We start from the raw sequence: 23,374 nt of genomic DNA, 5'->3' as shown, positions 1-23,374 counted from the left end.
CCTGGCTGTCCTGGCTGCGGAGAAATGTGAGAACATGACCTGACTACACCCAGAGAAGCAGTCCCAAGTGTGCAATGAAAAGACATATTGGAGGCAGGTGGGTTTTTTTTAACATTTGAGATTGATGATATTGGAATAACTTTTTCCATCCGTTGGCTCTTTGGCTGTCAAGTGGGAGTAACAGGGTTACCTCATTTTACAGGGATGATTTGAGGACAAACATCTTACAAGCACAAGATACTTGGTGTTAAGAGTACTGAAAGCCATTTAGCACCTAGGCAGGATATAGAATCATAGAGTCGTTGATGTTGGAAGGGACCTTTAAGATCAAGTCCAACCATTAACCTAACCTGACAAAACCACTTCTAAACCATGTCCCCAAGTGCCACGTCTACCCTTTTTTTAAACACCTCCAGGGATGGCGAATCCACCACCTCCCTGGGCAGCCTATTCCAATGTTTAATAACCCTTTCAGTGAAAAAGTTTTTCCTAATATCCAATCTATACCTCCCCTGACATAACTTGAACCCATTTCCTCTCATCCTATCATTTGTCACCAGAGAGAAGAGGTCACCCCCCACCTCTCTACAACCTCCTTTCAGGTACTTGTAGAGAGCGATAAGGTCTCTTCTCCAGGCTAAACAACCCCAGTTCACTCAGTCGTTCCTCATAAGACTTGTTCTCCAGACTCCTCACCAGCTTTGCAGCCCTTCTCTGGACACGCTCCAACACCTCAATGTCCTTCTTGTAGTGAGGGGCCCAAACCTGAACACAGTACTCGAGGTGGGGTCTCACCAGTGCTGAGTACAGGGGGATGATCACTTCCCTAGTCCTGCTCAAGACAGAGATGACCCTCTCTCTCTCCACCAAGCATGAACAGCAACAGCCCTCCTGCAAGACCAAGGATTTGGAGCTGGGGGCCAGAGGCGAGGCGTGAACACAGAAAAGAAAGAAACCAAACTGCTCCACCCTGCTCCTCCGAGGGGGACAGGGCCCACGAAGCGCCAAAGGGACCCTCAGCTCTACAGAACTTGAGGGGTGGGGGAGGGCCCAAAGACACCGGCCATGGGAGAACGGGCAATAGCCCAGGCAAAGTAAGGCCGGGGGAGGAAGGCCCCGACAGGTCGCACTGCCACCGCGGCGGGACCGGGGGCAGGCCCAGCGCTGCCGACGACCCTGTCAGGGCCGAGAGACCCCATCGGGAAGACGCCTTTCCCCCTCAGAAGCGCTCGCGCCCCTCCGCCGGGGAGCAGCACCACCCTTCTGCCGCCACCGCCCCCCGACTCAGCGGCGCGCAGGCGCGATGGCGGCCGTCGCCACCGCGGCGCTTGCGCAGTAGGGCCGAGGCCCGGCGGGCGCGCTGGCTGCCGCGGGGGCTCCGGCAACCGGCGGAAGGCGGCGCTGCTGTTGCTGCTGCCGCCGCCGCCGCTGCGCGGAGCCCGCCCGGCCCCGACACAAAGGCGAGGGCGGCTGTGGCGGCTCCTGCCCGTCCGCAACCCACCGCACCACATGGCGGCAGTCCTGCGGCCGCGCCTGGCGCCGCCCCCGCGGAGCTAGGCCGGGGCGAAACGCGGGCCCCCTCCTCTTCCCTTCCCTCCCCCCCGCCGCTCGCTCCTCTCCCGCCCCGGCCGACCCAGTCCGTCCCCGCTGCCTGCGGGAGGAGTGGAGCGGAGCCCTGCACGGCCCCGCCATGCTGCCCCCGGCCCGCCGCGCTCTCTGCCGGCCACCGTCCCGTCGCCGCCGCCGTCGCCCGGTGGGGCTGCTGCCGGCGCTCCTGTTCCTGACGGCGCTGGGGGGAGGCGGCGGCGCCGCGCTGCCCCCGGGCTGTAAGTACGACGGTCGCCCCAAGAGCGCCGGCAAGGCGGCGGCCGGCGGCCCGGTGGAGGTGAAGGTAGTTTGCAGCAACTTGGAGCTCGCTCAGGTCCTGCCTCCCGAGGCGCTGCCGAACCGGACGGTCACCCTGTGAGTACCGTCCCCGGCTGCGACGGTGGGGAAGGGGGGGGGGGGGAGGGAGCGCCGGCCTCAGGTAAAATGGGGTCAGACTTAGGGGGGGGGGGGGAAGCGCTTGATCCCCTCTGCTGCTGGGGAAAGGCCCTGGATCGGTGTTTTCCTTTCAGGGATGGGGATTTTCTTATTTGGGGGGGGGGGTGTCAGCGTCCCGTTACCGGCGGGGCGGGCTGCGCGGGGCGGTCCCGCCCCGCGCAGCCCCCCCGCGCCCCCGCCCGCCCCGCGCAGCAGCATCCCCACATCCCCCATCCTCTCCCCCCCCCCCCTCTTTTGGTTCTCGTTCCCTCTTTGGGGCTGCTCCCCATCAAAAGGTTCAGGCTGGTCGGAAGGCTTAGGTGTTCCTTAATTAAAAGTAATTCCACAGGTTTTATTTAAAAAAAACAAACAAAACCAACAACCAAACAAAAAACCGAACGCCCTTCCCTCTATTTATTTGTTTGTTTTAATCTCAGGAGACAGTCAGCCTCGGAGTACCGTGCTTTGAGGGGTCGTTTTCACAACCGAGCGCTAATAAGGAGCGTGAGCCGCTGGGTGGGTGCCAGGCTAGGTGGGCCCGAAGTTTCGGGGTAGCAAACAGCAACCGGTTTTTATTTTGTTTCTATTTTGGGGGAAAGAAAAGGAAAAAAAAAAAAAAAAAAAGGTCAGTTTACTTCCATGTAGCAGTAGGCGTGTTCTTTTAACGCGGAGGCAATCCCAGCTCATCTGTTTGAATAACAAGTTTCAAACAGGATGTGCAACTTATTAAGAAGAAATAAGTTGCTATTTAAATAAGAAATATTAAGTTGCTATTAAGTAAGAAATATGTTGCTATTTACTTAGACATAAGCGTGTACGTGTAAAGAAAAGATTTGGAAGTTGTTTTCCTTCCCAAGACATTAATCAGTCACTCTAGCAAAGAAGTTCATGGAATCATAGAATGGTTTTGGTTGAAGGGACCTTTAAAGATCAGAGTCCAATCTTCCAGCCGTGGGCAGGGACATCAGCAGCACTGGATTTCATTGGTGGATGGCCCTAAAAGTGGAACTCTGTCCCTTCTTTAGAGGACCTTAAAGTGCCTGTGCTACTGTGGGAAGACTCACGTGCAACGAAGTAGTATGCAAGAAAGTTGATGTAAAGAAATTGAGTTATGGGATCTAGCTTAAGATATTTATCTACTTAACTGGAAATCACAGGTTTGAAAGATCTACCAATAATCCAAGTTTAATAAGCACAGAATGTGTATAGTTACATCATGAGAACAACAATCTGACTGCTGCTTTTGCGAGCTTCGACAGCACTGAAACACCAAGGAAGGGCTTCCTTCAGGAAGTCTTAGTGAGGTGTGGACCCAGTCAGCATCACCTATGTTGATCTGGACCTATGAGAAGAGGGAAAGCCGAAAAAGGGAGGTGACGAAAGCTAAAGTATTTGTTCTCGCTTGGCAATCTGTAAGGGTTCAGAGAATATTTCTAAATGACCTGTGAGAAGTGACCAGAAATATTTACATGTGAAGTTTCTGAAGTATAAGGGAAAGCAAAAAGTAGAAGGTGATGGCTGTTTGATCAACAAATTCATTTCAGCCTGTTAGCCTCAAATGCTTTGCAGCTGTTTAAAACTGTTAAAAATATAGTATTATCCATTAAAATGTTGATAAAAGTCGATATTAGGATGGCTGATATGCTGAAGTTGACTGTGGGGGTCTTTGGTTCAAAAAACTTGGAGTCACAGCTCTGATTGCTGGGAAAAACAAGCAGATACCAAACAGCAGCCTTGCTGTGAGCAGACCTTTGTTCATAATTGTGGTGACAGAAGGATTTGGAAGAATGGTTCATCTTTCATCTTGATTTTCATACTCCTTTATTATCTAGAGTGTATCTAGAGCATATCTACAGCACTAATTAGTTGCCTTCAGTTTTAACTGGCCTTAGAAGTTCATGACAACTTCTATTTTTCCCTTTTAAACTTTTTAGTACCATAGCAAGAAACAATGTGTTTGTGTTTTTTTTTATTGTCATTTGTAGTAACTATTGTAACTGTCGATACAATTAGTATGGACACACTTTGAAATTTTACTTAAATATAAGGCAAAAGTTATTAAACCAATGCTCCTGCTTTTTCTAACTGTTGTGGTTCAGGATCTTTCAAGCTTGTTAACTTTTGAGGCGTGACTTTCCATATCTCTGAGGTGTATGTTTTTTTTTTTTACTGAATCCCTTTTAACCTGGTTGGAAAGTTTGGGTGATTTATGGGGTGTGTTGCCAAGTGCCATTTCACTAACATGTTGATTAGTGGTGGCTGGGTTAATAGTTATCTAATCTTTTGCCAAAAATTACTTTTTTCTTTTTTTTCCAAGCTGATACTTAGAATTGCAGCACTTGGTGGATAGTGGAAGGTTGTCTGATTAGAGTCAAACTGCCCTGAGTTATCTTGAATCTTGATTCTTGTGGGATTCTTCTATTAAGATAAGTACTAGTTCTATTATAGCTTTTTGGATTAGTGGATCACTGCAGAGATAAGTAGCTGAAAATAGATCACTGTGGTGTAGATCAGCTGCATTTTAATTCAGTTAATTTTCTTTTATGCTGGCTCTTATTTTGCACAAACCAATTTTAAATATGAGGACCTATATAGTTTTATATAACTTTTTGGGTTTTGAGTGAGCTAGGAATGACTCAAATGAGGTGATTCCATCCTTATCACTGATCAGACTCTTAGACTTCCAGTAGATCAGCTGCTGTGCATTTAGCATTTCCTTTTTTTTTCCTCAATGAAGTATTTTTGAGGACAAAAGTCTCTAAAAAGTGAGGAAATAAGAGAAATAGTGGGAATTGCAATAAGTGAGTAGCATCTGAGGATGCTGGCCAAGTTCTTTCATTCTTGCACACTGTTGTAGTTTGTGGCTAACAACGATATCAATAAGTTGGGCAAGGTCACTTAATTTATGAAATGCCTTGGCATTTGTTTTCCACAAAACATTTTATTGTCCTAGTAATTCAGGTGAGTATTAGTTGAAATCTTTAGTTACAATTCAGAAAAAATATCCTAATAATTTCAATTGATGAGACAAAGTAAGTTTGTTTAATGCTTGAGAAAGGAAAGCAAACACTGGAAGAAGAGTATTAAAGTATAGAGAGGTGTCTACAGGAGAATAAGTAACGTTTAGGATTTCTGGCAGTCCTGTAAATTGAGATTCCTTTAGGATCCAGGTAGAATTAGCTGGTGCTTTACTGAGCAGTTAGGTCAAATTCCAAGGGGAATTCAAGTTTAGTTACAGCTGAGGAAGGAACTCTTTCATGGGCTTATATAATAAAAACTGATTGGGATGCAAATGAAGGGTGTATCTATATGAACACCACAGATGACTTTGACCTTTGTAGTTTAACCGGCCAGATGAGATGCTTTTGGTGTGAAGATAACATAACTGGCTGAATGTAAGCTGGTGCTATGTCTGACATGCTCTGTATTTCAGTAGATACTGAAGCCGTTGCCGTGATTCACATTTAAGTAAGGAATGCACTATACTTTTGTAATGTAAGTCTGAGATAAGATACCGGTTGCTGTTGTGTTTCTTTGATGCAAGCTCAAATGATGTCATAACGTGCTGGGATGTTAGCCATTACTTTGCTCTTTGGAAGAGAATGTGTAATCCCACTGAAGACAAGCCCACAAAGTTGAAATCCTTGTTATTTGTTGAGAATTTTGGTTACCTGTTACACATAGGTTATTCTATAGGAATAGGAATCTAAATAAACAGAGAGAAAGCATATATATGCAGTAAAGAATTGTGTTTCTGAATTGGGAGCCTTACTGGTCTGCAAACAGCTTTGCTTACCTGTATATCCTGATAGGAACATAGAAGTATCAGTGTTTACACTTAGAAGTGTTAGAATTTACGAACCAGAGCATTAGCCTGGATTTGTGTTCAGAACTGTTCAAAGATACGCTTAACTGGGTTACTGTTGAGAAACATCTTAAAATGTCACACTGCTCCTAAATGTTCAGCTCCTAAATATAATCATGTCCAACTATGTCCATTAAGCAGCTGAAAGGTGTATTTATTTTGCCTTCCAGATATCTGCGCAGCCCTTCCATTTGTAACACAAATTCCTAAATTCCAAAAGTTTCAAAGCACAAGGTCACTCATATTGCACGGTCACTTGTATCACAATGTGTGATTACATTGTAATTACACAAATTATGTGTAACTATGTATTTTTTTTCCTTCTATCAGGAAAAAGTACTCTTTAAGTTTTATGTAATGACATGTTTATAATTTTTTAACGTTCTTTTCTTTTTTGAGGTGTGATCTGGTGCTTTGCTAAACTGTTTTCATTTCCTTTGTTTTACTTAGTTGGGTGTTTCTCTATTATGTGTTTGTAAGAAAAGCATCCTTTACCAAAACATTTGACAGACAGGCAGTATAGGCATAATAAATGTCTTCTGTGGAAGTTTGCCTCTTCTTTTAAAGTACATTTCCGTTATTATCTTGAAGGTACTCTTGACAGCTAATCCCTTTTTTTGTTAAAATAGTCTATTTTAGACTGCTGTAAGTGCTCAGTACTAATGACTTGGGCAGTGATAACTTTTTGTTGAAGACACAAAGGACTAATAACTCCCATTAAAACTTATCTTAAAATTTTCTTCGGTCAGTGGATACATGGACTATGCAAAATATATTTTACTTATGAATACATGGTAGGATGGAGCCAGTACTTAAGAATTGTTGTATCCACAATTCAGTAATTTGTAAGTACTTGTGCATGCCTTTTTACCAGTGGCATCCCCCGCCTAAAAATCATTAGTGTTGTTTCATTTTCTGTTAGGCTTGTATTCTAGTAGACCTGTTCAATATATATCCATCTGATTTTGAGTACGTCTTTTACCTTGTTGAGAAGATAGATGGCAAAAAAAGCAGGTTCAAAAGCAGATTAATGCTTTGCTGTATGCCCCATTCCAATACTGATTCATTATTGTGGGGTTATTATTATAGCATATTGAACACATACAGTATTCTCTTATGATTGTCTACTCTTCTGTGTATGTTTGAGCATTGCAAGAAAATTCTGAGGTCACAATTTGAACAGCGTTTTCTTCTAAATTGCAATATTTTGTTCTACCTAAATAACTATTCAACTTCAGAAGACATCATATTGCGTTGTTAGTATGTATACACTGGGATACCCAGTCAAGTTTAAATAGTGTTCTCTTGTTTCTTTTGGTGTTGCAATAATGGCTTTACCATATGTGGTGGGTTGTAATTAGTAATAGTCTTAATGTAATAATTATTGTATCAATGCATACATATTTTTTTTAAAGATTATTCTCCTATATAAGCGTTCTTAAATTGTTTTAGGTGCATTTCACAATAAGATTATTGTACTTTTGATTAAATATGTGAAGTAATTAGAAATATGGCTTCTGTACCATAGATACAACTGTGAGCAGTCGTTACAAGGCTGGGGCTTAGATTTTGAATGAGAGCTATGTATTGGTTACTGCTGACTTAAAAATAAGGGAGGAGGACAGAGATATGTTCTGCAAAATTCTGGAGAGCAAATTTAAATTTTTGTAATGAGGAATATTTATTTTTTAATTCTCTGAGCCACAATATTAATGCAGAGTTGCACAATACCTTTATTCCCATGAAGATATCCATATAAGCAATGCCTTTTATGTGTTCATTAGCCCTTCAGTGAGTATTAAATGTTCAATACTTTGTGCTGTATCTAGCCTCAGGAAGAGAGATTTTAATCTTCAGGACAAATACTTTTTTTTGCTTTTATTGTTGTCTTTTATTGATCAGCACTACTCCTGTTTTTCTTTTAGTTTGGCAAAAGTGCAAAATATTAACATTTAAAAGTTAATGCCAAGACTTAAAGAAATAGAAATAGAATTTGTGCTACAGTGATGAACGAAGAATGAACAGCTACATGTGACTCATTCCTTTTGCTTGCAGCTTGTTCACGTTTCAAAGGTTATTTCTGTAATTAAAAACAAGTATGGAGCTGCAAGATTAAATTTTTCAGAATTTAATGATTCCCATATGTACTTTGCACAGGCCAGATATGTTGCAGGTTCATGGATTTGTCACTACTGCCTTATTTAGTCTTTAGCTTCACCATAATCATAGAACGGTTAGAGTTGGAAGGGACCTTAATGATCATCTGGTTCCAACCCCGCTGCCATGGGCAGGGACACCTTCCACTAGACCAGGTTGCTCAAAGCCCCATCCACCCTGGCCTTGAACACTTCCTGGGATGGGGCATCCGCAGCTTCTCTGAGCAACCTGGTCCAGTGCCTCACCACCCTGCCAGTAAAGAATTTCTTCCTAATATCTGATCTAAATTTACCCTCTTTCGGTTTAAAACCGTTACCTCTCATCCTATCACTACACTCCCTGATAATAGTTTCTGTAATTTTTGAATCTATACAGTTTAAATGCTTTCTTTGTACCAGTAGTTAATCCATAAAGATTAAAAACAGTTGGGCATTTCTTTTCATTAGTAATAATAAATTGTTTTAAAGTTTAGAACTTCAGAGAAGATAATTGAAGTATATTTTTGTGAGTTTTGCTTTCTGCAGTGAGATAACGAATGGATTTTAAATATTAATTGGTAAAATCTTAAATAATTTATTAAATATCTTTAGTCTTTAATACAGTAAATAGGTGAGAATTTTATTTTCACCTCTAGATTTCACTGTTGGGCTGTTTAGCAGTGAAAAACTGCAATGTCTTGCTGGCCTTAGAGTGCTACGGTGGCACAGGTCATATGCGTTCATTACTGTTTATGTGCGTTACTGTGTTGTGACTTCTCCTTTGGTAACGGCATAAGGCACGTCCAGTGGTGCAGTATAGTGCTGTCCTACAGATCTTCAAACTACCTTAGAGTCAATGGGATGCCAGTGCACTGCAGTGCAGGGCTGCTAGGTCCCAAACAGCGTATAGTTGCTTTGGTGGTGTGTGTGATCCAAGCTAGTCAGGCAGGTTTGGCAAGGCTGCCAAGTTGTTGTTTTTTGTGTAGGAACTTGACCTTTATGGCAAGGCAGACCAACCAAGAGCTTTTTTGGCAGGAAGAAAACCTGAACAAACCAAACATAATAAATGCAGATTGATTAGAGGCGTTTAAGAAATAGACAGCTTAATTCCACAATTCTGTCTGCACTGGACAGTGCGTTCTAGGATTCCTCCCCGCAAGTCTTCAGCATTACAAGTCTAGGTGGTTGTGGGCTGCACTGTCTTCAGGTGCTTTGCCTAAGAGTACAATCTGTGTCCTCTGCTAGGTCAGTTCAATCTAGGGCAAAACAGATGCTTTGAGGTAGAGAGGTTATGGTCCAGATACGGAGTGAAGAAAGGCAGGGAGAATGGATTAAAAGGCAGGAACTACTACTGGGAGTTGGAGGAGTTGAGATGGGAGGGAGGGTTTCTATGAATGGATGTGTTGCTTATGGAGATGAGAGATAAGAAGGACTTCAGAGGGAATTAATACAGAGCAGATAAGGTGTAGTGAGTGTAGTACTGCGTCCAGTTCTGGAGCCCTCAGCACAGGAAGGACATGGACCTGTTGGAGCAGGTCCAGAGGGGGGCCACAAAAATGATCAGAGGAATGAAGCACCTCTCCTATGAAGACAGGCTGAGAGAGTTGGGGTGGTTCAGCCTGGAGAAGAGAAGGCTCCGGGGAGACCTTATTGAGGCCATTCGGTACTTGAAGGGGGCTTATAAGAAAGGTGGGGACAGACCCACCTTTAGCAGAGCCTGTTGCGATAGGACAAGAGGTAGTAGCTTTAAATAAAAAGAGATATAAGAAAGAATTTTTTTACACTGAGAGTGATGAAACACCAGAACAGGTTGCCCAGAGAGGTTGTAGATGCCCCATCCCTGGAAACATTCAAGGTCAGGTTGGACAGGTCTCTGAGCAACCCGATCTCATTGAAGATGTCCCTGCTCATTGCAGGGGGGTTGGACTAGATGACCTTTAAAGGTCCCTTCCAGCCCAAACTATTCTATAATTCTATCTCCTGGCTTACAGAAAAATGGGCAAGAATTCTTGGAAATTCAACAGCTACCCAGTAAAGGCAGGATTAGTGACAGGATACCAATAGGAGAAGATGGATCATAGAAGGACATGGCAGTGGTATAACACAGTCTGGGAAAACTCTTCTGGTATTGTCTACATGATATGCTATTTCTATCTGAGGAGGTGAACAAAGTCTTTTTTTTCTGTCAGCTACAAGGACTCCTTATTAGTTAGCCCATATCGTTACAGAGCAGGTTTTACCTTGAAACTTTGTATCAGGTATAGTTTGCAAGTTTGTTCAGATTTCTAAAAGCATCCTGTAAGGTATCCCAAACAACTGATTCTAATACCTTGAACTGTTGTTTTGGGATAACAGCCTCTGTTGCTAACAGGAATTTAAACCAGTTCTCAAAGTTGTGTGTCAGCGGGCTCGTTAAAGTTTTTGTGGGTTGCAGCAAGCTGACATTACAGCTCTGTGCTGGAGAAGAGAGGTCCTCTTCCACCTTCTCTTCCTGCATCTGGCACAGGGATGATCAGGAGCAAGGGCAGGGAATAGGAGATCACCCCCTCTGAGTGAAGAAAGTTACATCCACATCCAGCTGCCTGTAAAACAGTAGCCTGAACTGGAGCTGGCACATTTGTGCCTTTACCTCCCAGTCTCTGGCTGTGTGGGTGGTGGTTTCCACCCCCCCCTCCCTTGGCTGTCTGGCTCCATGCCTAGCTAGTTCAGGGAGCTAAACTATCCAAAACTGTTGACTTCTGTGGGCTTAGGATATAAATTTTTGTGAAAATGTATCTTCGTGTGCCAGCAGTTGGCTGGAAGTGCTTGCTAACATGTCTAGACAAAGCACTTTCTAGGGAGCATGTATAATACCTGATAGGTAATGTAAATACATGTGAGACTGGGGGTGTCAGCATATGCTATAATTAATACTACTGTGATATGACACATAGAATGTATTGTCCGTAACAACTTAAATTAGGAGAGCCTGGCTAGGCTTCTGTGTGTGTGCAGTATTTCAAGTGAAGCGAGTTACTCTCTTGCATGTATGTATGGAGGTTGGAAGGGAAGAATAAACTTGCACTAAAATGCAAGTCAGGGAGAATCCTGAAAAGTGTACATCTGCTGGATGAGAAGTGGGGAAACTCGGGAGGGAGCAGAAGGGAGGGCATTGAGACAGGAGGGTTACTACAGAAAAAGCTGATCATCATCTCTTAAACCAATACACGTACTAGAGATAACAAGAAGGGGGAGAGAGAACTTGGAGGAAGCTTCCCAAAAGGTAATGGTCACAAAGGTTAGCTAACCAGGGCTTTAGGTTAGCCTTAGAAATGGCAACTCAGAGTTAGTGTTGGAAGAAATTGGATGTTGCTGTGTCCTCTTAATTTTTTCTTGGGAAGGCTTTCCAACCTGAGGTAAGTACGAGAAGGAGAGGTTTGGTTGGTAAAGTTATTATTTCACAAGAATTTCTTTTGATAGTAGTATCATTTTCAGCAACATTGCTACACATTCTTGCATTCTGTTTTGCCCCTCAGTTCTGTCCTTCGTCCAAGATTACTTTTCTGTAGTACTCTTAAATAGAAAATTCACTGAGGTACTCCAGTGGTTGGCACTGTGTTTCACTAAAAATAAAGAAATCTGTCCTCAAAGAGCAGTTTGTCCTTAAAGGAAGGCAATAAATAAAGCATGTGGTCACATACCGAATGTCAAGAAAAAAAATATCTTGAATAGCAGTGCACAAAGTGAGTATCGTTGCTCGAGTGATACAGGGATTGTGTAGGGGAAAAAAAAGTCCATCATTGCATCATTTAAAGTTAGCACATTCCCAGTTAAAAATGAAATGATATAAACAGACACAGTTTTAATTCTGTAATTTTATTACTTCTGAGTCTTTTAGTTTACAATCTTAATATTTTTTTAATGTGCATAGTAATGAAATAGCGCAGGAAATCTTTTATCAGTTGCAAACTTCTGTTTTGCAAATGTTTCATTGCTAAGCTTCCTCAATTACAATGTTTTTGTTAAATTGGAAAATACTGTCTCCTTTTGTTAGGGGCCTTGGAAAGATTCATAATTCTTTCTCTGTATATAGCTTGTGGAGTGTTTTCATATCAGGGTTACTTTTAAGCAAGTACTGTTCATGTTCTGCTGGGTCCATTACTTACATTTCTTTCCCTTTGACACCAGTAACTCACTAGAAGGCAAGATACTAACTGTTGAAAAATATTGGGTTTATATCCTTGTTAAATCACAGCTTCTACGAGATAAACTTCAAAAAATGTGTTTCTGTTTGCATGTTCACAGCTTTCAGCAGAAAGCATTTTTCTTGGTTGTACAGTTAGTTATTTTAGTTCAATTTTTGCTGGTGGCCGCTTTCCCAGTCCTTAGAGTATACAGCCATCATCATGAAATGATCTGATTTATTTTCCATTTCCTGACTCTCTGAGTCTCTTAAAATGTGTTCTGGAAGCTACTTCAACATTCAGCTAAAAATTAGACTGTCTCCCAGTCTTCCTATTGGCTTCTTGGAGGCCATTTTGACTATTTTGTGATAGTGTTAATGGATGTGTGGGTATTTTAATAGTTTCCCATAAAAGGATTCATTTGTGAAGTTTGGAGATGCATTCTAAATTCCTGTCTAGTTAGTTGACTGCTGTCTCAGTGCTGGTTGTTATATAGCTGACAAGCCAAAATTGTTTCATAGAACAAAATTTTTTTTCCACTTAGTGCTAATTAACTTGATTTTTATTTTTTTTCCTTCTGTGTCAAAAAGAAAAGAATGATTACATCACCTTTAGTACCTGCTGCTAAAACTCTTTGTAGTAGAAAGGAAAGACTTTGGGTTTCACTGTGTAGTTATGTTTTACGTGCTAGTAACTGGGCATCTGTTGCTAAAGGTCTCGCCAGTACGTTAGAGCTGGAGTTAAGTTTCTTTGCGGAGTTTTGCCAAAGTCTTCTGCCACTTTATGGAGCAAAATGGAAACAGGACTTTCAGATCCAACCCATTTCAACAAAGAAACATTTTAGCGATGTTCTTGGACTGGGTGAAAAGCTGGGGTGTTTTTTTTTTTTGTGTGAATTTTTTTTTGTGAGGGTTTATTTTTATTCTTTAGGTACATTGTTGTAGTTCACCTCTTTGTCTCTGCAACTATTCTGCTTAGTCAAAGGAGAGGGAAATGTGTTGCTTTAAGGTGACTTGAGACATTGTCCATAGTGCTTTCTAGAATCTTCTTTTCATCTGCTTTTTCATCCAAGTCTTTTATGTTAATTCCCATGGCTGTGAATGTGTTTGCATGCAGTAGTTCCACATTTTATTTTCTGTTATGTAAGGGTTGGAGAAGCAAAATGCATTTGTCCCAAACAGGTGTTGTTGATCATTTAAAAAAAAAATATAAAAAATAATCTTATCTGGAGCTTGTAAGACGTACTGAGCAACAATGACATTGGGCTATGGAAACCCCTTCATGAAATCTCCAGGTACATCATTTAAGTTGCAAAGTCTCATGTTAAAGAAGAGTTGAACAAGATGGGGGTGAGTGGTGATCTGTAGCTCCCTACCGTGTTTGCTTTAAAGTTCTTAATGATGGAAAAGTTCACTATTACCAGAATTACTTGCCTCTTAGGAAAAATTATGGTCTTAAACTAGTAACTTAGAATTATTATTGATCACAAATAATTTTCTGTGTCTAAGTAGTACATAATAGTCCATCATTTCACTGTGCATTACTGCACAGAAAGTGTGAAAGTGACTATAAAATGTAGACTTTGAAGTGCTTTATCGTGTTTTGTCTTCTTTTGCCACGTCCCTTAACACTTCAAATAATGTATAGACTGAATATATTAATAACAAGCTTTAAACTACATTTTTTTAAAGATTACACTTATAGCATTTTTAAGTGTGATGAAATGTTTGTTATATGGAGTGTTGTAAAATCTATCATTTATTGTACTAAACCTTTATGGTTGAGCAACTAACAGCCTCTGCAGAGAAAATACTAAATCAGTCTGACTATAATTTGTACATCACACTCCAGAGAGAAACTTACCTAGTGCACAGATATTCAAAGGCTTCTACTTTAGGCCTATTATTTTATAGGCAATGTCAGAAAACTAATTTTTTTTTTTTTTTTTTTTTTTTTTTTTACAGAACTGTAATTTTTATTTAGTTTGGTCAGTTAGAGCCACTTCAAAAGTGGCTCTGCTCCATTTTGAATAGCTCCTTTTTCTAGAAAAAGTACAGGTAAAATCAGTGAATCTTAAGATAAAGTCAGTTATAACTAGAAGACACATTATTTCTGTGCTACCAAAGACTAATTTGCTTGCTTGCTTGCATTGCCTTGGATGTTTTCTGAACCTCATGTTTTTTCTTCTTATTTGTCTCTAAGTCTGAAATTGGTCTGTGTTTTTTCTTACTGCTGCTGTTATGCCTTATGTCTGGTTTATATTAACTATTAATTAGTTTTTTTATAAGCTGCTTCATCCATTTTTTAATATATTGTTATTTTTATTCTCGCATATGTTTCTGAAACCAGAAAGGATGTTAAAATAAAGATGTACTTTGCTCTGAATAGATTTGGTTTGTAGAATGAATCCTGTACCTACAATTTGTACAAATAATACTTACTATTTAGTTTGAAACCTTTTTCTCTTTGAGTACAAGTGGAAGTAGTTTCAAAGACTTTAGGATGGGTGATTTTAATGCTTCAGTTAAATTTTACTGGTTTTGTAGGCTTTCCAAGCTGTATATTATTATTATTATAATACTATTTACCAAACTTGTGGTCTTGCAAATGTGTATTCTGGTTTTCTGTTGTGTTGAGCCTTGCTTAATGCAAGGGTTCCTTGAAATACATGTGGATCTCTGAAGAGTACCCAGGCTTCCTTGATTTGTATATCTATTTTTAAAAACTACTGTTCCATTTGTTCTGTCATCTAGGTTATCACAGCTGCATCCAAGGGGCAATTTTCCTTCTTGCCTTCCTGTAAGGTAGCTTAATGTATTTGACTCTAGAGCTGTATTTCTACAAGAACAAATTTTCATCTTAGCTGACGCTCTAGTGGATAGGCACATACAACAGCAAATTCTCAGTATACTTTTAAGTATTTTTTTTCTCATCCTTTCCCCCATTCCTGTGATCAGTCTTCAGCCGGTATTAGCTGACTGTGTAGCATACTATGTTGATCACGCTTTTGTGGTTGACATATAAATTAATCTCTCGGATGATGCCTTGGGTAAATGTGTAATTTAATGTTCGTTGCTCATGGAGCAGTGGGTACCAGGGATGACTTGAGATGAGCTGTAGAAATACATGGTTTGACTGTAAGGGGAGGAGAAGGAATGGGATCTCCTCTTTTTAGCATCAGAACTGTTACCTTGGTTGAGTGATTTAATCTTAACTTCAAGAATTTTCAAACCTTCTGTCTGTCAGACTGGAAACTGAAAGATTTTCAAATAATTTGTTGAGCTGTCTCGATTCTGTGTGTGTGAGATTGAGAGGGAGAGATTGACTCAAAGCCAGAGCTTTGAGACAAAAAATTGCCTGCCCTATGTTTGTCTAAACCACAGAGGCTTGAGGCAATCTTTGAGAAATCTGGAGAAGAAAACTACTTAGTGTAATATATGGTTGTGTCAAGATGACGCTGTTTTCATAGATAGGTATTTCTGTATTTTAGTTTCATCTTATTCATGATGTGTTTTGAAGTACTAATCCTTGTCATTAGATAATAAATATTATGCATTGGAGGAAAGAGGGTTGTGTGGATGCGTGTTTGGTTTATGGCTACGGTAAAGGATATCTGAAAGATGTAGTAGACTGGAAAGAAATCTCCTAGTGGCAGTTGCTAAGTGTAGAAGTAGTTATCCAGCCTGAAGATATAATCGGTGTAAGTGAAGAAGTGCATGGATATGTTGGATTTACAGGATGCACTTGATAGAGGACCTGTCTGAAATTGAAATGACTGTAGCAGAAGTTATGGAAGAAACTGACAGAGTGAATAAATTTCCAGGACAATATGTTGTGTGTGTTGGAGAGTTTTTTAGAAGAACTCGGGGATGAAAAACTCAAATGATGAGTGTCTGAAGTCTTGCTTAGAATGAACTTGATTTTTGAGGGGTGGTAAACGCTGATTTTTATAAGTGCATTAGGAGTTTAGGGGAACTACATGATTCCAAGTCTGATGTTTGTGTTGAACAAATAGGTATAATTTATAATAAATATATTGGATACGTGGATGAAGAGAGAGATGTGCTCTGGAAAATTTACATCTCCTGTAATGGGAAGCTTTTCCCCACAAACCTTTGGAGTTCTTCAGAGTAGGCAAAATGTTTACAAGGATGATCCAGTAGATATAATGACACATAGATGATTTTCCAAAAGGCATCTCTTAGTCCCTTGCCAAAAACATTTGATGAAAATAGTCTGTCAGCCTAAAATGGAAAATTATTGTATGAACAACTAACTTGCTGAAGGATAAGTGCATGTGGCAGTAAATGGTTAGCTTTCACAGTTGAGTGGAGTCTTAGAGACCTGTAATGCACAACATATTTCTTAATGACCTGTAAAACAGTGTTAGTTAGGGGGTTGACAGAGTTTGGTGAGTTGCTTGATGTAATAAGGTTGAGAGTAAAATGGAGAATTTTTGAAGAAGTTTATGAAACTAATAATTAGGTAATAAAATGGCAGAAAGAGCACATTGTTGAAAAACGAAAATTGTACTGAATACGACGACAATTCTAGCTTGATATATGAAATGATGGACACTGAGCTGACCAGAAATCTTCAATTCTTAGTACAAGTGGTAAAGGCAGATCATGTGTTAGGATTTGCTAGGAAAACAGTAGGAAACAAAACAGAACGTCATTATCCTATTATGTAGATTTGTGGCTTGTCTCTGTGTTGAATACTGCTTTGGTTCTGTTGGTTTTATCTCAGATTTTTTTTGAGTGTAATAAAGCTGGAAAGAGCACAGAAATTATTAAGGTGGCACAAACAAACTTTTGTGTGAAGAGAAAGTAAAATATGAATCTTCCTTCTGGCAAGAGACCATCTAGGTTTCTACATAATTACACGTGGTGAAAGAGGGTAGGTAGGGATTGATTGCTGCTTGTTTCAGGATAAGAAGTGGAGAGCATCAAATGAAGCTAGCAGGAGCTGTGTTCAAAACTAATGACATGAGACGTTTTTTATGGAATGGAACTTTGTACTGCAAAACCTTTTGTAAGGTTTTATGTGGTTCAAAAGGAAAATAGGCTTTTTTTTGTGACAAAGAAATATGTAGCTGTATAGAAAGCAGGTCCTTCTAAGTGAGGAAACATCCACCTGTACAAGGGATTTCCTAACGTGAGGAGAATTTGCATCTGCAGACAGCTGTGATCGAGAATAGGGTACTTGGCTACATGTGCCTGATCCAGTTATTCGTGTGGAAAAGGGAATTTGCAGTTGCGTGTTCCTTTAAGAAAAGAAGAAGATAGAAGTAAAGGAGTGCTTGCTGAGCTTGTTTGCAGACGTCTTAAAAAGATTGTGTTGAGGAAAGGGATGAATGTGTGAAGGATGGCTGGGAAAAGTGGCACAACACGGGAGAAGTGAGCGTGTGCGAGTGGCTGAGGGTGGCAGCAGAGGAAATGGGAAACAGGCGATACACCGCATGGTTTTGAAAACCAAAATGGGTACGGAACAACAGAAAGTTGAATGTGTAGATTGGTTGTTTAATACTTCGTTTTCTATTACGTCAATTCTGGTGTCTTAATATGATAATCCTATATGGGTGTACTTTCTTTCATATGTTAATTATGTATGTTTGCATGGTACTTAGGGCACATAACATAGAAAATCCTTTTTCTCCTTCATAGTATTGAAGCAGTGCTGTTATACACACCTCAGACAATGAGCTCGGCGTTGTAGTTTGATGTAAAGGCTGTTAAACAAAAAGATTTACACCAGAAGTGTAAGCTGCAGCAAATAACTTTGTTACCAAACTTATAACATATTGCTCTTGTCTGTTTTTGTTTACAGGATTCTGAGTAACAATAAAATAACAGAGCTGAAGAATGGTTCCTTCTCTGGATTACACCTTCTTGAAAGATTGTAAGCACTTCTTAAAAAGCTATTTTAACTTAAAATCATATACTGTTTCATTAAGAATTCTGAGAACAAAATATCTTATTTAGGAGATGTGTTCTTACTTTATTTTGATGTATTTTTTGTGATTGAAGGGTTAACATAGTTATGACATTCATATTCATAAAGAGAATGCTTGTATCAGCATAAAGGAGTAATCTCACCTGTGGTTGAGATTAGGGCAGTTTCAGTGGGAAGTTCACTGGAATGCTGTGACGCCTGGATTTGCTTTGTTATTGTTGGTCTCATAATATGAAAACTTACGTTGTAAAGAAAATTATTTCTTTAATTTCTTTTTTTAGGAAGTGTCAAACCATTTATCAAACCATTGTAAAGTCTATTTGTAGGGGAAGCAGATGTATTAGAGCCTCTAAAAGAGGATAGATTCATTGTAAGGTTGGTGTTAGCATTTATTTTAACAGTTTTACTGCTTACTTAACAACTTTGGTATATACCTGGTGTATGGGGGGGAGGGAAATGGGAGCGTGTCTGATGGGAGTAACTTCTTGGACACCTTTTGCTTCCTTGTTTTCACTTTCCCTTTCAGATGATATATCACCTATGGGATAAGAAGCAGCATTGTAGCTTCTGTTACAGTCAGCTTTTCTCCAGCTGGTAGAAGGTCAGGATTGGCAGGTTGATCTACCTGGGAGCAAGCAGAAACTTTAGAGATAAGGATTTTTCTAGGCCATTTGACTGGGAAAATAGCCAGTTCCATAATCATCTCGCAACATCTAGGAAGAGTTCCAAACGACTTTTGGCTTCAGGGGATTAAAAGTGTTTTATTCTTCCTCTAAAACTTGAAGGCTGCAATCCCGGTCACCTGGCCTAAATAAATTCAAATACTTCCACCGTTCTATCCCCCACATGCCAGAAGAAAGATTTGTCTTCTGCACTGGCAGATGAGCTTTATTGTAGAAATAACCTTGCTTCTTTGGCACAATGGCTTATCAGCAGTGATGGCATTCTAGATCTGTACGCATTATTTTGGCATCCTTGCTTAGGTAATAAAGGCATCTGCTGACAGTTGTTATTTGTTGTAACTCATTACAATTTTCAGACAGGAAATACTTGAAACTCTAATTAGTTTGAGAAGATCGTTTACATTTGCTTTATGAATGCAAATTTTAATTTTCTTTAAAATCATAAGAACCTAGCGTTCCTGCATTTAACTCCTGGCATTTGTAAGGGTTTTTCAGGTTATTTTAATATATTCTTTCAGGAAAAGGAAAACAAAGCAGTAAAGAAGGCATCATGTTTTGAGCATTTAAAGTATTTACAGTGGGCGCATCGGGGTGAGATAATGCACTTTATGCACAGTGATGTAGGACTTAAAACATCAACAAATGATTATTAATGGCCAGATGTTTTAATCATAAAGGAAGGGATAACTAGCATGAGACTCTACTTAATGATCTTTTTTTTGGGGGGGGGGAAGGGGGGGTTGCGCTCAAGACTTAAAAAATATGTATTTAACCACAGTAAAAGTAAAATTTTTTGCTTTAAATGTTGACCTTAGACAGAAACTACTCTGTAATAAAAATGATTTTTCAAACTTATATGAATAGTCAATAGTAAAAGGAAAAAAATTTGAAAGCCACGGTAACTATTTTAGACATTAACATTATGTTCAGCAGTTTCAAATTATATTCCTTAATATTTACTGTGATAACTTGCATACCTTTAAAATTACTCTTTTTTGACAGTTTCTTGCTTATTTTTTTTTTTTTTTTTTTACTACTCATACTCAGCTTTGTTTCCTTATGAGTCTTTTCTTTGTAGATAAGCTCTTTTCCCCACTTTTAATTTAGGAGATGAAATGGAGAGAAAAGAAATAATTTCAGTCAGCATTTAAATAGTTAATTCAGATAGTAGCGTTGTCACTTAACATTACTGCTTACCTGGGAGAGATTCTGTATGCATTTAATGCTTGTTTGTTCATTCCTTGTAATGTTATACTTGTTGGCAAATATTTTTGCTATTTCTCTTTAATAGCTTTTTGGATAGAGTTTACATGTATAGATATATTTAACTAAAGCCTTAAAAAAAAAAAAAAGGTAAAAAATCAAACTAATGTGAGGAACATGCACCTCCATAATAATTGGTTTTAATTGCATTTTAATCAACATTTTGAATACTGAAATACAGCTTCACAACTTTAGTGTTTTAACAGATGAATTATATACTTGTTTTTTCCTGTTTAGTTTTTGGACTTTGTAATGAAAATTTACATATTTTTAAATGGAAATGGTTTCTGTTATTTTTTCAGTTCTTGAGCATATGGTATCTGCAGGTGGCAAATTGTTGCCCTTTAGGTTATCATTTTGCTCAAACGTGTTACCTCTTGACCTCATTCTCATCTGACGATTTTTCACTGTTACTATTGAAAGGGAGAGATTGTTTTATTTGGTACTTGTATGCTCCATAACTATGGGGAAGTACATTTAAAATGCTGGCCCCAAGTAGGAATTTCAAATCTGTTATTAATAACTTTGTGCACATATATTAATTTATGAAAATGTAGAATGCATTATTTTGTAAACAGGGTGATAAGATTACTAAAATAGGAGTTTTGTTTTACTGGAGGGTGAAATTTTTATTTATTACAGTACAAAATGACAATGCTATGTCTACATCTATTTTTATAGGAAAAAAATCATGCAAATAATAGCTGAATAACAGTAAGCAGGTCAAAGATTTTTACTGCCTTAAGTGGTAATTAAAGTGTCTGTACAAAAAAAGTTAAATATTTTAATCTCCACTGACTTAATACTATGTTTTGCTATGAATGTCCTACAGTTTAAATGTTGAAGTAACTTCTTTTAGTTTGTCACAACTAATTTATGACAAATAATTTTCCATCTAGTAGATACTTGACTTTATATAGCATTTTTCAAAGTCCAGCAGCTTAGAAGCAAACTGCTCTTTTCCATCTGGAGGCTAGCTAATACTGCCTGTTGATTTTTGTGAGGATAAGGAAGATTATGTATTTATGAAGTACTATTTTTCATTGTACATGAGGGAGAGAGGAGGAAGAGACAGGCATAGAATTCAGGAAGATATTTAGATAGCAAAAGAAGGGTTTGATATTTATTGAACTGTAAATAATGACAAGGGTTTACCAATGTATTTTTAGGATATACTAATATACCTTTGAAAAGGAAAATATGCAGTGTGAAGGGAGTGTTATTTGTAGATAGTCTCTCTTTTTTTTTCTGTTTTTACAGCACCAATCTACAGATATATGGATGCCTTAAATAAAAATAGGAGCATCTAATACGTTTTCAGGCAGTAACAATTTCTGATTTTGATTCATGTTGTTACAGTGCAGCAGAGCATGTGAAAAGATGGACCTGAATTCTCCTAGGGTTGGAACTGAACTCTTATTTTTTGGGGGGGGGGGTGGGGGTGGGAAGTCTTTAAAAGTCATTGGAAAGCATCAGTATTTCTTGTTTGAATATTACTGAGCAGAGAAACAGTTTTATGAATATTCAGGAACTTGTTTTCTGCTTTAACTTTAGTTCTGGAAGCTCCATCTCTTTGTTAGCCATGGCTCTTTCGGGAACAGACTGAGAGTGTTAGGCTAACAAAATATTTATTTTCCCCATCCTCATCTGCTTCTCAGATAATTTCTGAAAGATGAGTGATGAGGGAGGAGAAACGTGCTTCTAGTCTCTGCTGAAATCTCTGTGCTGTAAAAGTGAATGCTTTGCAGTATTCTGAACTGTTGGAAATATAGAAATTATTTGAAGGAAACAGGTTTTGGTCTAGGTTCTAGATTTTGTTTAGTTTGCAGAAGTGTGGTACTCAAGCTTTTTTTTTTTTTTTAACTTTTTTACATTGCATCTTCAAGAAATTTTGACTTGTAGTTCATCAATGTGTGTCACAGGTGATGTGATGGAGTAAGCACAACAAAACAAGGTGATCTAAGTTGATGTTGACTTCTTTAGATGCAAGGGGATGTCAAAAGCATATGTAAGAACTTTTTGAAAAGTCGAGGTGGTATTTAGTTTTTTTTAATTTTTTTTTAATTTTCATTTGGAAAATATCCAAGTCAGAACTGGATATTGTCTCCTCTTCCGTGGTTCCTTAGGAACTTGAACTCTCCGATTTTTTTTTTTCTATCCTTGTATTACTCTGATATACAGGCAATCAGCGACAGGTTTGAGCCAGTTTTCCTTTCCTAGAGAGAGTTACTTGAATCTGGTGAAATAGTTCCAGCAGCATTTAATCATAGAATCATAGAATAGTTTGGGTTGGAAGGGGCCTTCAAAGGTCATCTAGTCCAACCCTCCTGCAACATGCAGGGACATCTTCAACTCGATCAGGCTGCTCAGAGCCCCGTCCAACCTGACCTTGAAGGTTTCCAGGAATGGGGCATCTACCACCCCTCTGGGCAACATGTGCCACTGTTTAGCCACCCTCAGCATAAAAAAATTCTTCCTTATACCTAGTGTAAATCTTCCTTCTCTTAGTTAAAAAACATCGTCTCACATATGATTTGAATATGTTGACCTGAAAGCAGAATTCTACATCTGAGACCTGCATGCAATAAAATATTGGGCTTTCAGTTGTCAACAGTTTTGGTGGTACCCTAAATATTTGTTGCACTGATGGTTAAAATTAAAAATAAATATAGCCTGCTATATTTTAGGGAGAAAGTCTATGTATGTATAAATCATAGACTGAATGATGAGGAAACATAAAAATTGTTTAATCAGTCATAAGCATTTATTGGATCTGCCTGCATGAAATCTACACCCTGTAGAGCTATGGGAGGGATAGGCTGACTTTATGTAATGTTTAATGTATTTTTGTAATTTCTTCATCCTCTTCCTCCATTACCTTTTTGAAAAGGCATTTCATCTTGTAAAAGTCCATGGTAGCTAATGTGTTTCTTGTCTGATGTTGATTTTCAAGTTCTGTTCAGAAAGAAAAGATGGTTTATTCAATGGTAGTTGAGAACGCTAAATAATGTATGTGTGTCAGTATGTGTGTGTATATATACACACACATGCATCATTTGTTTGTGCCTGCAGGATGATTTAGTAATAATTAAGACAATCTTCATTGTGCTGAGACAGACAGCAGTAAGTTATAAGTAGTATGTATTCATACATAAGTAATTTTTAAGTATGTATATGTGCACTTTATGTCATAGACAACTGGCCAGTGAAGCATTTCATTATAAATTCTAATAAAATGAAAGGATTCTGTTTTTTACATGGCAAAGCATAATTAAATTTAAGTATTCT

At 39.1% G+C, this 23,374-nt stretch overlaps 1 protein-coding gene across 1 annotated transcript in view; it reads left to right on the top strand.

Moving 5' to 3' along the window:
* Positions 1–1,690: 1,690 nt before the first annotated feature.
* ADGRA3 (adhesion G protein-coupled receptor A3) overlaps positions 1,691–23,374 on the top strand; it is a gene marked incomplete at its 5' end in the record, with an annotated part of 59,562 nt that continues 37,878 nt past the window's right edge. Inside the window, 2 exons of the mRNA XM_082482698.1 lie at positions 1,691–1,962; positions 18,015–18,086. Coding sequence (XP_082338824.1) covers positions 1,691–1,962; positions 18,015–18,086 — 344 coding nt within the window. The remainder of the gene's footprint in view (positions 1,963–18,014; positions 18,087–23,374) is intronic.

Source organism: Vanellus vanellus (genome assembly GCF_965231255.1).
Source record: "Vanellus vanellus genome assembly, chromosome: 4".
In the NCBI taxonomy this organism is placed as follows: Eukaryota; Metazoa; Chordata; class Aves; order Charadriiformes; family Charadriidae; genus Vanellus; species Vanellus vanellus.
This window is presented reverse-complemented; position numbering and strand designations above follow the sequence as displayed.